The sequence below is a fragment of the Rosa rugosa genome, chromosome 1 (genome assembly GCF_958449725.1).
Source record: "Rosa rugosa chromosome 1, drRosRugo1.1, whole genome shotgun sequence".
Lineage (NCBI taxonomy): Eukaryota > Viridiplantae > Streptophyta > Magnoliopsida > Rosales > Rosaceae > Rosa > Rosa rugosa.
In genome coordinates this window covers 71803171-71820586 of record NC_084820.1, presented here as the reverse complement: position 1 = coordinate 71820586, position 17416 = coordinate 71803171, and the positions used below count along the sequence as shown (strand labels likewise).

At 37.1% G+C, this 17416-nt stretch overlaps 3 protein-coding genes across 3 annotated transcripts; all 3 read left to right on the top strand.

Moving 5' to 3' along the window:
• On the top strand, positions 1–393 carry LOC133734567 (uncharacterized). Its single transcript, XM_062162193.1, has one exon. The coding sequence runs from the start codon at positions 1–3 to the stop codon at positions 391–393; it is 393 nt and encodes a 130-aa protein (XP_062018177.1).
• A 3420-nt stretch (positions 394–3813) lies between these two features.
• LOC133726699 (glucose-6-phosphate 1-dehydrogenase 6, cytoplasmic) lies at positions 3814–8819 on the top strand. Its single transcript, XM_062154295.1, has 16 exons — positions 3814–3972; positions 4373–4604; positions 4775–4860; positions 5022–5082; positions 5161–5347; positions 5525–5682; positions 5771–5839; positions 5945–6003; positions 6239–6275; positions 6592–6663; positions 6822–6969; positions 7050–7145; positions 7413–7483; positions 7949–8064; positions 8260–8305; positions 8391–8819. The coding sequence occupies exons 2-16, from the start codon at positions 4434–4436 to the stop codon at positions 8556–8558; spliced, it is 1545 nt and encodes a 514-aa protein (XP_062010279.1). The 5' UTR covers positions 3814–3972; positions 4373–4433; the 3' UTR covers positions 8559–8819.
• Positions 8820–9929: 1110 nt separating this feature from the next.
• LOC133726698 (F-box protein SKIP14-like) lies at positions 9930–13548 on the top strand. The gene is made up of 2 exons (XM_062154293.1): positions 9930–11397; positions 12092–13548. The coding sequence occupies exons 1-2, from the start codon at positions 10471–10473 to the stop codon at positions 12644–12646; spliced, it is 1482 nt and encodes a 493-aa protein (XP_062010277.1). The 5' UTR covers positions 9930–10470; the 3' UTR covers positions 12647–13548.
• Positions 13549–17416: the final 3868 nt, after the last annotated feature.

Sequence of the window (17416 nt, the reverse complement as noted above, 5' to 3'; positions counted from 1 at the left end):
ATGGATGCTTGTCATATTTTATTTGGGCGACCTTGGCAATATGATGTGGATGTGACTTACAAAGGCAGAGATAATGTGATGATGTTTATATGGAATAGTCATAAAATTGCTATGGCTCCTGTCTTACAATTTGAGAAGTCTGGTGGAAAGAAAGGGGAGAGTTTTCTGACATTGTCTAGCAGTGAATTTGAGATGGAGGAAGCCTTTAAAGAATCTGAAGTTTTCTGTCCAGTGGTGATTAAAGGTTTGTTGACTGCAGAAAAGGAAGATATGGTGATCCCTAAGGAAGTGCAGAATATGTTGGGAGAGTTTGAAGGCCTGATTTCAGATAAGTTGCCCAACGAATTACCACCTACGAGGGACATTCAGCATCAGATTGATTTGGTGCCTTGAGCTAGTTTGCCAATGAGTATTTTCAGGTTACCAAAAGGTGTACAAAAGTTGTTTCAATCGAAGATTACAAGGTTTTGGTGGGGGAAAGGAGGGGGAAAGAAAGGGTTGCATTGGTGTAAATGGGAGCTCTTTGTCGGAGTAAGTGGGAGGGTGGTTTGGGGTTCAGGGATTTGGAGCTATTTAACCAATCATTATTGGCAAAGACTTATTGGCGTATCATGCAGGCACCTCACTCTTTGGTGGGAAGGCTTCTCAGAGCTAAATATCTCCCGGATGTGGAATGGATGAACGCAAGAGTGGGTAGAGGCTCGTCTTTAGTTTGGCGGAGTCTTGTCTAGGGTAAGGATGTTCTCGATCTTGGCATGCGCTGGAGGGTAGGCAATGGTGATCTAATTAACTTGAGAAGTGATAAATGGCTCCCTACACCATCAACGTTTAAGGTGATTTCTCCCATTTTGTTACCTGGCACGTCTAGAGTCGCTGACCTCATTAATTCCAATCATGAATGGAAGGTTGATCTCATTTATGCCCAGTTTCTTGAGTTTGAAGCAAAAACTATACTTTCTATCCCATTGCCTAAATATGGTGGCATTGATAAGTTGATCTGGCACTATACTAAGAATGGGAGATTTACGGTAAAGTCGGGCTATTGGGTTGCTACGCAAGAAAAATCAAGGAAGGACGGGTTGATTGGCTCCAGTGGTAGTGCGGATGGGAGAAATGGGTACAGTATGGGTTGGAAGAGGCTTTGGGGGTTACATCTCCCAAATAAAATAAAGGTGTTTCTGTGGAGGGCTTGTAATGGGTTTATTCCCTGTGCTGCTGCTTTTTTTTTTTTTAGCAAAGAGTATTTGAGAGGGGGGAAGGCAGGACCCCCCGGCCCAGGAACTTTATGATCGACCGTTTGCCCCGATTACTCGAGGCAGGCCTTGGCAGGAGCCCAACTAACATCTGGGCCCCGAACCGGTTACAATTGGGAGTAGACAGACCCCGCAACGTCCCAAAGCCCACACTACCACACTGAAGTGGTCAGGTGGTAGGACCCGCAGGTATCCGCAATCAAGCCTCGAGATGACTTAGACACCCGTGAATTTGGCACGTTTCACCAGCGTTCACATGGGCCCCGCAAGACCCCGGCACTCAACAACCTACCAGCAAGGGATAAATTGACAACTCTGGGGCTCGAACCTTGGATGGGGGTGCCAACCAAGGCAAGACCTTGCTTTTGCCAATCCTGCCAACCCTTGCTGGCTCCTGTGCTGCTGCTTTGAAAGCTAGGTAGACGGGTATGCGACAGTGTTGTGTGTAAAGCTTGTGGGTGTAGAGATGAAACTGTAATTCACGCTTTGTGGGAGTGTACGGTGGCTCGCAGAGTTTGGAAGTGAACCTTTTTGGCTGAGGTGTGCAGAGTTTGGAAAGAAAGGAATTTTTTTGATTTATTCATGCACGTAGCTACAGTATCAAGAGATAATGATCTAGAATGGTTTGGGGTGGTGGCATGGCAATTATGGCATGAGAGCAATAATTTAGTGCATGGGAATCAACCGTTGGGACCAGAGGCTTTAATTGAGAAAGTGGGGTGCTGGTGGGAAGTTTATTTAAGAGCTTGTGGGGATCAAGAAGGGAGTAAGGATAGAACTACACATCATTGATGCATCTTTACATGGGCAACAGAGGTGTGTGCAAGGCCAGGAGCAATTAAACTAAATGTTGATGGTGCGATGATGGTTGACCGGGGGGTTTTTGGTACCAGCGTTGGTGTACTGGCAGTACCAGGGATTGGTAACTTGAGCCCGCAAAGTTTTTAGCCTTAATAAATGGGTTGCATTTTTGTCTTCAAGCGGGGTTTTCACACTTGGAGATAGAAGGTGATGCTCAGAACATTTTTACGGCTCTTAACTCTCCAAAGGAGGATTTCAGCCCGGATGGAGCATTAGTAGAGGAAGCCAATTAAGGTTCTTTTGAGTCATTTTCAGTCTTGTAGTTGGGATTATGTACCTAGAGAGTATAATAAGGCTGCCCATTGTGTGGCCAGAGCTGGCCTATCTATGTCGTTCCCTACTTATTGGTGGAGAATGACACCAGATTGGCTAAATCCAATTCTAGTCGACGATCTAAGTCAGTGAGTCTTTGATATGGAGTGTGGTACTCTTCCCTCTGGTTTTGTAGGGTTTAATGAGGCCACTATATACTCCTTGATGTAGTTCTTTATTGAGGATGAATGCATTCCCATTTTGATAAAAAAAAAAAAAAAAAAAAATTTGGTTAAAACTTGTTGTTAAAAGGATGCATGGCTAAAGCACTCAGTACGTGCACAAGAAACAGAACTATAAGATATTTGGTTAAGAAATTACTGAGTAATGCTAGGTACATTATATTCAACAAGGAATTGAAAAATAGTGGTCGACGCATAGTGTTCTTAAGCATCATGCAGAACGTCATTTGAATCAAAGCTCATTAAATTGTTGGATTGAGAAGTGTAGGAAAACGTACATCGATCACTTATAGAAAGACGTAGCATGACTATTGTGTAGTTGCGTGTTGATTTGGGATCTATATAATGACCAAATGAGACCTCCCATGCTACTCCTGATTATTGCAGTAATAAATATTTTCCTTTACTACTGGACATCTAAATTCTAATTATCGATGAGTATGTACATGACATTTTAATCATGCGCGTATTATGTTATTCTATATCATGTTGAGAATAAGGGAGAAGTTAGGAGGGGACTACTAATATTTTTCGATTGGTTATAATGCGTTGAAGATGATCAAAGAAAGTTCGGAGATCGACGAGCTAGGGACGTACGGAGGCCGGTTACTGGGTTCTGTTGTCTTTCTTGAACAGCCAGGCCAGGCCAATTCTTTGAGCAATTATATATGGGTTCTAATTTTCTCTTTGTTACTTAATCTAGCTAGTTCATGAACCATGATTATTTTTTAAAATATGAAATTTACTCTTGGTTGGTGATGTGGGTTCATATATGGACTCCACCTTTACAGCTTCACTTTTCCATATAAAAGCACACAACTCTTTCTTTAATTTTGGTTGTAATGTATTTCCATATTTTCCACGTGTTATATTTGGCTTGTTTTCACATATTCATGAAGTATTTTGGATACCTGTCCAAATACTGTATTTGTGATTCAAAATACGAAAATACAACGGCAGTGTACAAATAATGATTCAATGTATTACATCATCCTTCATTCAATATTAATTAATTAAAGGTATAAATTACCAATAAATAAAGGGCTAAAATTGACAAAGCCTGGTTCATCTGTCGACAGTGAGCATGGGGGTAAAAACAAAAAAAAAAAAACAGAAAGTTTGGAGCACCAACAGATTACGAACACGCTGACGCATTGGATTACTTGTCGTCGTCAAAGTTAGGCGGCTGCTCTAAAAAAACCCAACTTCCACCAAACCTCCCTCCCACCTGATTGAGTACTTTCAAATCTACCTATTGTATAGCATTAGCTCTGACTTGGCCTCTCTCTCTACTACTCCCTCCCACTCTCTCTTCCCTCGAAGCATCACAATCTCCAGGAATTCGATCCGCTCTGCTGATTCCGGTTCGTTATTCTCTATACTTTTCTCCTCCTCAGTTGCATGCAAATCTCATTCGATTCCATCGCGCTTCAGTTATAGCTTAGTTTCGATTCTATTCTCGATCCGTAGCCGATAATTCGCTCCGATTTTGATTTTGTTTGTTGAATTCTTTTGGTGTATTGAGACTGAGAAGACTCAGAAGAGTGAATTTTGTTCGTTGGGGGGGTTTTCAGTGGTAGTTGAAATTTTTGGTTTGGTGGTAGTTGGTAGAATAAAATATTAGGAGTGCCGATGAAAACGAGGGATATAAAAATGAATTGATTTGCGTGATCAGTGGTAGTGACTAGTGAGGAGAGTGAGTGAAGATTTTGCGAATCTTTGTGATTATATAGAGGTCGATAGTGATTGTCTTTGATATTACAGATTAGGAGCTCTGCATCTGATCGAACTGAGGTTTTGGCTTTGAGCTACTTAGCGGAGAGAAATGGGATCAGGAGCATGGAAAATTGAGAAAAGGGATAATTTTCTAAGCGATTCCTTTAAAGATGTGGCTAATGTGCTTGAAAACGGGTCTCTGTCGATTATCGTGCTCGGCGCATCCGGTGATCTTGCCAAGAAGAAGACTTTTCCTGCACTCTTCCACCTTTTTAAGCAGGTTTAGTTTGCCCAGCTTCTTCGTCGTCTTTTGCTGTGTTTGTTTATGATTGATCGTGATTGTTTGGTTCTAGATTGTTCTTAGATTTGATTGAAAAATTTAGTGCTTGGTAAGGATTGAGTTGAACATGCACCCGTAGTGACTTTGCTTTTTGTCGGTTCTTCTTTTAGGGGTTTCTGAATCCAAATGAAGTTCACATTTTCGGCTATGCCAGGACTAAGATTTCTGATGATGAGCTAAGGAGCCGCATACGTGGGTGAGCTTTCTCGCCCATCTTTGTACATTTGTTTCTCTCAAGTATGACAGCTCCACTGACTTCAACTGTTAGAAATTCTTTTTGCGCTCTTTCGCAGATGTTCTGTTCTTTTTCTACTGGTATATCAAATGATAAATATTGATGCTTGATATTAACTGCAGATATCTCATCCAAGGAGCTTCGTCCAACGACTTGGATGATGTAACCAAATTTTTGCAACTGGTTAGTGCCATATGCTGCCATCTTGTATAATTCCATCCATATTTAGATATTCAACTAATTTGATAATTTTGTTTGTAGATCAAGTATGTGAGTGGTTCTTATGATGGTGAGGAGGGTTTTCGGCTGCTTGATAAGGAAATTGCAGTGCATGAAGACTCCAAAAATAGTGCAGATGGAACATCTCGCAGGCTCTTTTATCTTGCACTTCCTCCATCAGTATATCCTTCTGTTTGCGGGATGATCAAGAACTACTGCATGAATAAATGTAAGCCTTTTCCAATTTTATTTGGTTTGAGTTTTTCATCGTGTTTTAGCATAGATATTTTAAATAAACTTTTTTTTCTTTATTTTTTCCTTCTATACATCCATTCTGTCCTTAACTTGTTCCAGAATGAAATTACTGTAGATTAACATTAACATATTGTTGATTACATCATTTCAGCTGATCTTGGTGGATGGACTCGTATTGTTGTTGAGAAGCCTTTTGGCAAGGATTTGGAATCTGCAGAGAAACTCAGTAATCAGATTGGACAGTTGTTTGATGAATCACAAATTTACCGTATTGATCACTATCTGGGAAAGGAATTGGTGCAGAATTTGGTAATGTTACAGTCTTTGTATGCTTGCTTCGTTTCTGGTTATTGCTAACCATGAAATTAGCTTATTTTATTCTTATGTAAATTTACAGTTGGTACTTCGTTTTGCAAATAGATTCTTTTTGCCCCTTTGGAACCGAGACAACATAGAGAATGTACAGGTGAGAATCCCCTTCTGTGTTTATGTTTGAGTGTTGGTAGAACATTGACAATGTACATTACTGGTGGTACTTCCAAACATTGACAATGTATTGTTTATTTCGCAGATAGTGTTCAGGGAGGATTTCGGGACTGAAGGTCGAGGTGGATATTTTGATGAATATGGGTATGGTTCATCAATGCTAATGTGCCAAATTGTTCTTTCAAAAGTATCCTGAATGAAAAATAATGCCTCCATTTCCTAAATAATGCTTCATTTATAATTGTTTTACAAGAATTCCTATTTCCTGATGGCGGGAATAAATTTTATTGAATATTCCCTCTGTTGTCAATGTTTCTGGTTTTATGTTTGAAATATAACTAGAAGTGTTGATGATCAGCTATGATTTGTTTCTGTGCAGAATTATCCGCGATATTATCCAAAATCATCTATTGCAGGTAAGATCTTGATACTAGTTAGTAGGTTTGATGTATTTAGCTTGCCATCTCTTGTAAAATATACCATCTCATTAGTTTTGAGAAACCACTTTAAAATCACTCGGAGCATCAATTATTTCACTTCTAGTCTTTTTGAGTCTTACATATGCTTTTGATAAGAGCTTATATAAACTTGGTGGACCATATTTATTGTTGCAACATCTCCTAGTTGTGATGCACTAGATCATTCGCCAAACTTCCTTCCAATTAGCCTCCATACCAGGAAAAGGAATTTAAAATTTTTTAGCTAAATTATTTATACAATTTTCCTCTGCAGGTTCTTTGTTTGGTTGCCATGGAAAAGCCTGTTTCCCTTAAACCTGAGCATATCCGGGATGAGAAAGTGAAGGTGTGTATTCCCTATTTATTTGTTAGCTGGTTTACAGAAGAAAAAGAATCAATCTGAAATGTGTTCTTAGTATATAACAGATGTACTTTCATAATATGTACTGTGAGTTCCATAAGTTCCTTGTTGTACATTTTGATGATAAATGAATCAAAATGTAGGTTCTGCAATCGGTACTTCCAATTAATGATGATGAAGTTGTTCTTGGACAATATGATGGGTATAGAGATGATCCAACTGTTCCTGACCACTCAAACACTCCCACTTTTTCAACTGTGGTTCTGCGTATACACAATGAAAGATGGGAAGGTATAGTACCCCGAAAAATTCAAATTTTATGAAGTACTATATTCCCTTTCTGTTCTCACTGTCAACACCATTTTTTGCAGGTGTTCCATTCATACTAAAGGCCGGAAAGGCATTGAATTCAAGAAAGGCAGAAATAAGGGTTCAGTTTAAGGATGTTCCTGGTGACATATTCAGATGTAAGGACTTAGTTTCAACATATTCAATTGCATACTATCATGTTGACAAAAAAAAATCAATTGTATAGAATATTCAATTTTATATTTTCATGCCCTTGCTAGTCTTCCATTACTTGAAACTCTGGCATCAAAGTAGAATTTCATGAGCGCCTGATATGGATCATTTCTACATAGGATATTAATAGTTAATACACTGCAGATCATTGTTCCAAGATGATTTTTGTAATTTCATATATTATTGTTGTTGACTATTATCTGTTTGTTTAGGTAAAAAACAAGGGAGGAATGAGTTCGTAATACGCTTGCAACCTTCAGAAGCAATGTACATGAAACTTACGGTATGTGTTGACTATTGAATCTAATAACAATATATTTGAGCTGATATCTCCTGAATTCATCTGTATATGTTGTTGAATAGTTGTAGTAAGTATGAGGCAAAACTTTCCTGTTTATACGTCAAATGTATGTTTGTTTGCTAATGACATTTGAGTTGCAAATATCCTTAGGACGGCTTTTAGAGAAACTTAGATTCATGTCTATGGTATCCCAGTTCACTAATTTCAAATTTCTGATATCCCTGTTTTCCAAAATTGTGTCTATTGGAGTTGTCTGCAATCGTATTCTTATGCCAAATTGGAGAAGCCTGCTGTTTCTTGTGAATGATCTCAATGTCATATATGTGTTTGGTATCCGGTTAAGTTATATTTTCACTTTAGAGAAACTTTTAGCCATATTTTGAATTGCACTTAAAGAGTCCCGAATCTTCAACATGTTCACTTACTAGGTCAATGTCTATTATGCAGGTCAAGCAGCCTGGACTAGAGATGTCAACTGTCCAAAGTGAATTAGACTTGTCATATGGGCAACGTTATCAAGGGGTGACAATCCCAGAGGCGTATGAACGCCTAATCCTTGACACGTATGGCCACTGCCCTATTTATTTTTATAACCTGCCCTTTATATTGTAGGATTGTAGCCTATAGGCTACTTTTGTTTTAGTCAAAGCATATAAATATTGAGATCCTCTGAACTCATAGGCTAGTCAATAGGTTTCATATAACTGAATGGTAATTATTCCATCTTTTTATTGATAAATGCGAATTTTGCTTGACAGAATAAAAGGCGATCAACAGCACTTTGTGCGCAGAGATGAGTTGAAGGTAAACCACATTGTTGATTGTATCCTTATTTTCTTGGCACACTAGCCATGTTCTCTGTCGACTAATTTGTTGTGTTAATCATCAGGCGGCCTGGGAAATCTTCACACCTCTTCTGCACAGAATTGACAACGGTGAGCTAAAGCCGCTTCCATACAAACCAGGCAGTCGGGGTCCTGCAGAAGCAGATGCTCTGCTAGAGAAAGCTGGTTATGTACAAACACATGGCTATATATGGATCCCTCCCACCTTGTAAATGTGCTACCCTGTTTGCTTTCCAGCTCGAGCTTCCACATTTACAGTGTGTCATAAATTTGTTCTTTAAATTTTAAGCTTAATAAGCGCAAAATGAAGAATGAATAAGGGTGCGGTATTGTGTGTATTAGATTGAGCCATCATGAGTAGCAAGTAAATGTTGCTTCTGGTTCATCCCAGTCGGATGGAGCAAGTTGCTTTGTTGTAACCTATCGAATAATTTTCATGTTATTTAATGGAAAATACCACATCTTATTAGTAATGCCCCTATTTTCACGTTAATTAATGATCAAATACTGCCATATTTTGCCGTCCATCGTTAACTATGAAGCCCCAAATCGCCAAATCAGCAGAAAATGCCTTCCTTTTTATGAGAGGCCTTCCCCAGGTGGATCTCCTTGTCCAAAGGCGTGCCAACTTTTGTTTTTGTTTTTTTTTTGTTGGAGAGACTACTACCGAGAACAATTTTGCCGACATGATTTGTCAGATTTATGAAAAATATAAGATGCATGCCTTTACTAACGAGTTATTCGTTAGAAAATATGAAGAAAAAAAAGAAGAAGAAAAAAAACGGCTGTATCCTTATGAATTGTAAATTTCGTGGGAGGCTATTACTAATGAACTGTACATCATTAATAATTTTAAAAAATTATTTTATTATTTTAGAAGAGGCTTTTGCCGACAAGAAATTCATTGATGGACTTGTTTATGTAGAAAATATTTGTTATGCAAGTTGAAGACATGATTTTTGAATAATTTTAGTTTTACAAGTGTTTATTATAAGAACACTCGGAGTTTTTTTATTATATATATATATATATATTTTTTTTTTTTTTTAAGAAATATGTGATAGCTTCTTAAAAATCCATCAAAAACATGTTTTTTTTGCATTGTTAACTCTTTCTGTCAAATGCTATCAAAACAGCTTTTGATTTTTCATAATCTGAAAACTCTTATATGTCAATCACTCAATCCCAAATAAATTCATTCATTATCACTTTCATGCTCTCGGCATATGCACATTTTTCAAAATCGTACAACTCGAGATTTTTTTGTTTCTGGTTGTTTTGCCAATAAAACTCCAATCAAGGGAAAAAAGTTACATTTTTCTTCAAAAAGGCAACTAATAAGTAACTCCTAGTCCTCTGTGTCAGAGAAAGTAACTCCATGTCTGGTGAGGAAATCATAAAAAATTAAATGCCAAAAAGGTTCACACACATATATATATATTTCCTCAAGAGGTAAAGTATCAAGTAGCAAGTCAAATCCCAAAAGGTTTCAATTTGGGGAAAGTTAAAAATAAAAATAAAAATTTGTTGTGGCAACTGGCAAGGTCCTTCTCTGGCAAGTTAAAAGGCCAAAAGGTCGAGTCTTTGTTGGGTTGAGAGGAGAAGACTTTCTCTCCACGCGTCTCTTTCCCAACCTTCACTCTCTCTGCGCCCCTAATTTTAGAACCCCCCAGCTCTTTTCTTCACCTTCTAAAATTCCCATTGCGCTGGTTGGTTGATTTGCTTTGCCTCGCAAAACTCGGTAAATTCCAAGCTCCCTCTCTCAAAACCCTTTTTATATTAGAATTGCTTCTCTGAATTGGACACTGTTGCATTGATTCAATTCCACCCCAAGTTTGGATTTTTATGCTTTTTGTACTTGGAAAAAATTGAGGGCATTGATTCAATTTAACCATGCGTTGGGATTTTTATGCAATTGGTGCTTGGAAAATTTGAGGGCATTGATTCAATTTCAACCCAAGTTTGGATTTTTATGCAATTGGTACGTAGGAAAATTGAGGGCATTAATTCAATTTCACCCCAAGTTGGGATTATTATGCTATAGGTAGTTAGGAAATTTGAGGGGATTTGTTGTTTCTGTTCTGGGCTTTTTTTGATTCGTAGCTGTCTGTTAGGTGCTATAGGATGGCTTTGAATCTGTCTCGTGGCTCAGTTCTGCCTAAGTATCCTTCCCCAGAGCATAGTTTGTGTTCTTCTGTTAGGTGTTCTAATGGGTATGTGAGGGATCAATGTAAAGAGAAGAGTTTGGATGGTGATGCATCGAGTTCGAATTCGGAGTTGAAGAAGAATACCCATTACAAGGGTGAAGTGGGTGGCTATTGTGAGCCTTCTGTTGATGATATTCTTGATAGGTTGCCTGTTGATCCTTTTGGGATGGATATGAGGTCTACTTTTACGGCGATTAGTGGTTGGCTTGAGGATTTTGAGAAGGGGTGTGAGTCTTATGGGTTTGGGGTGGATGAGCAGAAGAAGAAGGTGGGGGATGGTGGGTTGTTTGCTGGTCTGAATTGGGTTTGGAATAGCGCTGTGATATTTCAGCCGGAACTGGGTGAGGTGAAGTTTGATGGAATATCGATTCCATATGATAGCTTTGATGGGTTTGGGATCAATGATGGAGGTTTTGTATTGGACGACAATGTGGAGGAGTTTCTGGGTTTTGGCCATGTGGTGAACTTGGATGTTGGTTATGGAGCTAAGGAACTGCCGGTTGGAACTATGGAAAGGCCAGAATGTAGCATAAAGAATTTTGATAGTGAAGGGGGTGCTCCACATGATGCTATGTTTTATGCATTGGGTTATCTCGGCGTTCAGGATCTTCTTTCAGTTCAACGGGTTTGCAGGTCTTTGAATCATGCAGTCAAAAGTGATCCTCTTTTATGGAGGAGCATTAACATTGATTGGCCGTTGAATGAGAGGATCACTGATGATGCTCTTGTAAATTTAACTAGCAGGGCTCAGGGTAATCTTCAAACCTTAAGTCTAGTGCATTGTGCATGGATTACCGATATTGGGCTGCATCGCGTGTTTGACAGCAATCCAAGGCTGACAAAAGTAAGTTTTTGAAATTTTGATCCTCTATGTTTGAGAATGAATCAGCTTTCTGTTTCTTTTTCTGATTATGGTATTGTATAATTGCTCCATTTTATTGGCATATTGAATACGAAACCATAAAGTAGAGTTTGTATAATGTTCTTTTATAATTGTTTCTTGCTCCATAGAGGATGAAGTTTGTAACTTTGTATATTAGTTATTCTACGTTATAACTTCTACGTGCTCGTCTCTTCATACTTCAAACTTCATACTTCTGTTTTCCTCTTGATGACGATTAACATATCTTGTGAGTCTGCTTCCCATCAATAAACAATATCTCATGCTGCTCATGCACCATTTGTTATCAAAGAGAGGAACTATAAAATTGTTAGTTATTGTATCTTACACACTTTTTGAAACAAACTCTTCTTTCTTTCTAGTCAAAAAAATGGACTAAATAGGTATCCAATGGAATTCTTTCACCCCCTTTCTAGAAATACCAGTGATTTTGGTAATTCATGCAGCATCAAGATATGCTGGATATGTCTTACTTTTTCGTCATAGCTTTTGTTTTTTGATAAATAGGTTTTATCTTTTAAACTTGATAGTGCACTAATCCTTACCTCTTTTTCGTATTGAAATTTGTAGGCATTCATTGTACCTTATTTATGTGGTTAACTAACTTTAGTCATTGTACACTTCTTTCCCTATGCAGTTAAGTATTCCAGGATGTATAAAAATAAGTGTTGAGAGCATCTTGTTAAACCTAAGGACCTTGAAGTCTGCAGGCAAACCTGGAATAAAGCAGTTAAGAATTGGAGGTCTCTCTGGTATAACAGACAAGCAGTTCGAAGAGTTAAAATTCTTGCTTGGAGCAGATAACCATATCCAGGTTAAAGCCCCAAAACCACGGTATTTTCATGGTGGGCTATCATATCTCTCTTGTGATGATGATTGCGCCATCGACATTGAAGCATGCCCCAGGTGCCAGAGACTAAGTTTAGTTTATGATTGCCCAGCAGAGAGTTGCCAAGGGAAATATCAGAAGGCTCAGATGTGCAGGGCTTGCATACTCTGCATAACTCGCTGTATTAGCTGTGGGTGTTGCCTCGGAGACTGCGATTATGTGGAGACGTTTTGCCTACAGTTGCTTTGTTTGGAATGTTTGGAGAACCTACTCAACTGTCAAGAGAGGCATGGAGAAAAAGGTGCTACCAAATGTGCCATATTTTGTCAGGAGAGCAGGTATCAGTTTTGCCTTTTTGGCTAATGGGAAACCACATTGCTGCATATTGGTGTGCTGTTGGTTCTGGACTGGAATCTAGAAGGTTTGGCTGTTTAAAAAAATGGGCAGAAGCTATTTAATGCATGCTTAGTTTCCTGAGGATTTTTGTTACCATGAGGAAATTGCATGAAGGAAAAAGAAAAAAGAAAAAAAAAAAGGAAAATGTAAAAAAATAGAAAAAAGAACAGAACTGAGAGGAGTCTTGCGGAAGGGAAAGTGAAAATAAAAGAGGTAGTATGGAGAAGTTTGTTTTGAAAATTTTAGCTCATTCCCAAGTGATTCCCGTCCTGAGGGGTTGCCAAAGGCAATGAAGAAAACTATCTGGGAAACTTTACGGAGTGGAATTGAAGCAGTATGTGAGTAACTGTTGATTGGTAGTGGAAGCGATATTCGTTGTCATCATCATCATCATCGAAGTTGAGCAGCAGGCAGAAGGTTCTGGGAGAAGCAGTTGGACTGTTGAAGGACTGATGTGTTATATTTCAAAGGATCTCCTTTTGCAGTTGCAGCTGATGCATACAATTTTTTTATTTATTATTGGGATACATGTTTCTATTGTGCCTTTCCATTGCCTTGAGAGTTTAATCCATACTTGTGCAATGAGCATTCTTCCTGCTTATACTAAATAATGCCAGTGATGGGCTATGATGATAAATTTGTGCGCACTAGAAGGACTTGAATGTAGTCATCTTTTTCATTTCAGAATTGTGACCAGTGGATTTTCATTACTTGATTGTCTGCTGTTGATCGGTTTAAGAACAACACTGATTTTATTTATACTAGAGACGTGAATTAGATACTTTCCTGCTTTCTTTAGATACTATGTTCTGTACTTGAAACTAGTTGTTTGCATCATGACATTTCTCTCGATAATATTTGATAGATGACATGACTTCGCGATTAAATAAAACAATAGCTGATATTATGTCAATAATAACAAATGTTCATGATTTTCGTATTCATTTTGTAAAGAGTGTTTCTATTCGGACTCCAAATATTTTTATGCTTGCTTTTATGCTTGAGGTAGCTCCAAATATCTCGAAAATCTTCAAAATACGTGTACTATTTAAGTACTTTTAAATCAAAACATATATTAAGGATTTGATTCTACTTCAATGTACTCAAAATTTTTACGGATAAATTGAACAAAAGTGATATAAATTAAGGATCGTCTTCTATACACCGGCGGTGCAAATGAAATAACAAATTCAACAGATTTCAGTCGTTGATATTTATAGACAATTTTTTTTTTAATAACAATAAAATATACTTTATGTTATCCAACCGTTCATTCCTGCTGATGCAAGTACAAGTCGGTGCACTGAATACTCTCTTTGTAATTGACTTGTTCTAATTGAATAAAATTTACGTTCCTTTTCAAAAAAAGAATTGCTTGACAACGCAAGTCACATAAACTATGCAACTAATTAAAACTCGATTTGCATAACCTATCAAAGACTCAAAGTTACTATTTCTTAAGAGAAGTTTCATAAATTAATGGTTAATCTAGCTGTTCACCTCTCTTGTTCTTTTGAGATGCTCTACTTTTTGCAAACCGATATTAGCTTATATCGTAGTGTATATGGTTTCCTTCTTTAGCTGTCTCCAATCTCATTCAACTTTCTTAAGCTTTTGATGATCCAACTTTTCGACGTGGAAGTTTTGCCAACATGTGACTACTAATTTTGCTTGATTCATCTCAAATTGATAAAAATAGTCTAAAAGCACCAAAGATTTCGAACTTTCACATTAGAGTCTGAGTTTCATAGTACCACACTACTAGACACCAAAAAGCCAGAATTTCTTGTAGACATAACAAAGCATAAGGAAAACGATAAGAAAAACAGTCACTTCATATGGAAATCACATTAGCTCTCTATTTGTGAGATTAAATCTAGCTGTCTACTTCTTTTTGTGGACTTGGCTCTTGAGATGAGCCGGGAGTCCATTTTCTGTGGCGAACTCCTTCTTACAACCACCAGTGCATGGGTAAGTCTTCTCTTGGGCCTCGGACTTGGGGGATGCTTCTTGAAGTTGTTCACGTGATCCTCGTATATGAGCATATTCATCACTAAACTGTTCTTGGCAGAGTTCACACTAAAACAGTAAAACCATCAAAAGAATTTAGCTAATAGTGATCTGAAAAAGATAATTTTTTTTTTTTAGGTGTGACTTTTGTTTATTAAAATAAAAAATTATTCCCTAAATACCTACTCTACTCACATACCCAATTCTTCTTCCCAAAAGTCTTCTTGTTTCCCATCTCTAAAAACACAAAAAAAAAAAAAAAAATCACAAATTAAAGAATGTCGTCCCCTCACAATATTACGCATGCACATAAAATGTTCAAAATATATTAAAAGCTAAAATTGTTTATGGCTTAAGTTAAACTATCTCAAATTTGCCCACAAAGTATCTAAATTTAAATGGATCTTTTCAACAACAAAAAAAGTTACGCATAATGGGAGTTGACTAAAAAAATGAACAATGAGTCCACCAAAATATATAAATTGTGTGAATAAAAAAGAGGTAAGAACACGCGGTATCATAAAAACATAGCGTTACTCATCTAATATCTATAGTTATGTACAAACATAGCCTCACTTGCACTAACATGAATGGATAGTTAGATTGCAATAAATATCAATGGTTGAAATTATTTTTTAAGTGTTGGGTCACTTGCACCGTTGATGCATAGAAGAACTTCCTATTAAATATAACCAGATTTTATTTTATTTTTTTGCAAAGAAATATAACTAGATTATAAAACAAAACAAAAATTAAGAAAACGATTCATTTCTCCTATTTTTTAGGTTGAAGTCGTTGAACAATACATCCTAAAAAAAAATGTTCATATAATAGCGCTTGCTGTGGGAGATTAGTCTGGCTTTACTAAGATACTCTCGTGGACCTCAGTCGAAATATTGATTGGTGGATGTGTTACTAACTCACTAACATAACCGAGGTGGCTTGCTATATATCTCACTCCCAATATAAAAAGAATGTTCGTACAATTCATCTGTCTCGTCTCACTATTGTATCCAACCTCACCCATTAACCAAAAGGAAATATGACATGACACGTGATTTAACCAATCACTATCACTAATATTTGTTCATTTTAGTTAATTTGGTGAAATGTTATTCATCCTTAATTATTTAGTCCAAAGACTCAGCCGTTGATAAAGAGTTGTCTCGCTTCTTGATTGTGACTGCAACTGAGTTGTTATATGTTGACTTAATTAATATTAAGAATCTATGTTGTTATTGTCATATTTACCCTTATGATATAATTTATTCTTAAAGTTTTTTTAATCTTGTACGGTTAAATTTGTCAAAAATTTTAATTTTGGCTAACAAAACCTCGTTCTCTTCTCTACTACTATAAATGGAGGTCATCTTTTGGTGTTGAAAGGCTTCACTAAATTTTGAAGTGCCTATAATACCGTTAAATAACATAATTATCAAATTAATTTAATAAAATATGAATCAACAAAAGTGTCCAAAAAAAAAACGATTATTCTTTTTAGTCGATCTATTTTCCATAAACCTCACAATGAAAACACTTGATTGAACAATTTGTAAAGAATAGATTTAAGAACACACAACATAAGGATTTGCTAACGCAGTGTAAACCTCATCACTGAGGAAACTTCACAGCGAGACTTGTAACGCAGGCTACACGATAATCAAATCCACTATTGAAGAGAAAGAATACAGTTTACAAGTAGTGATATCAAACACAATCACTTTACTAGCAGTAAGCTAACTTGTCCTTGTGAATACTTTTGTGTTGCTTGAGCCCTGCAGAGGTCTTGAACTTCTTACTGCAACAATCACACTCATGTGTTTTCTCAACTTTGTGCTGCTTCTTGGCTTTGGGAAGATGTCGCGGATTTTTTTTCGCTTGGTTGTAGGCTTGCCTGGTAGACTCAAACTTCTTTCTCCTGGCTGTTGAAAATCTCTCATGATATGGAAGATTTAGGTGTAAATGATAATTGTTTCCCTTCACATTTTGTCAATCGTTGTAATTTATTTTTGTGATAATACTTAGGATCTAGATTATTCCATACCATAGAACGTAGGTTGATTTCCTATATATCTTGTAATATTCTGAATTGTAATGATCATCAATATACCAATTATCATTTTCACACTGGCCTCCTCATCATCCTTGTCCATGTAAGAGGCGATGTGTTGTAGCAACTGCTTCTCACGCTTGAAAAACACATTGCAATCACTGCACTGAGGAAACAATTCAAGAGATGTAATGCTCATCTATATATTATCAATTGAGTAGCAATACTTTCCAAAGCAAATCAACTTGAATTCAACAGATGATGTAATTCTCATCTATATATTATCAATTGAGCAGCAATACTTTGCAAAGCAAAACAACACGGGTCAGGTGATAGTTAAAAGCATACCCATAATTGTTTCGCCTTCCCCTTTGACATTTTCTTCTTCTCCTTCCCCTTCTTCTTCCCGTTTGCCATGTTCCACACCTGAGAATACATTGCCACACAATGAAGCATACACATGTAAAATCAAAGGCAGTAGATATATCGAATTACATCAATGCTGACAACTCCATACAAATTACATTAATGCTGAAATCAAAGCCTCTATCTCTATACAAATTAATCAACTACCTAGCAATAACCTACATATTCTGACCACTCCATAGACATCAATGCTGAAAACGCTCTTGTAATGATCATCAATATACCAATTATCATTTTCACATGGTATCAGA

Bases quoted from the DNA above. Each gene is read 5' to 3' on its own strand.
- LOC133726698 (XM_062154293.1), top strand. From the start codon at position 10,471: ATGGCTTTGAATCTGTCTCGTGGCTCAGTTCTGCCTAAGTATCCTTCC. The intron at 11,398-12,091 runs GTAAGTTTTTGA...TTCCCTATGCAG, and splicing joins GCAATCCAAGGCTGACAAAA to TTAAGTATTCCAGGATGTAT.
- LOC133734567 (XM_062162193.1), top strand. From the start codon at position 1: ATGGATGCTTGTCATATTTTATTTGGGCGACCTTGGCAATATGATGTG.
- LOC133726699 (XM_062154295.1), top strand. From the start codon at position 4,434: ATGGGATCAGGAGCATGGAAAATTGAGAAAAGGGATAATTTTCTAAGC. The intron at 4,861-5,021 runs GTGAGCTTTCTC...TATTAACTGCAG, and splicing joins CTAAGGAGCCGCATACGTGG to ATATCTCATCCAAGGAGCTT. The intron at 7,484-7,948 runs GTATGTGTTGAC...TCTATTATGCAG, and splicing joins CAATGTACATGAAACTTACG to GTCAAGCAGCCTGGACTAGA.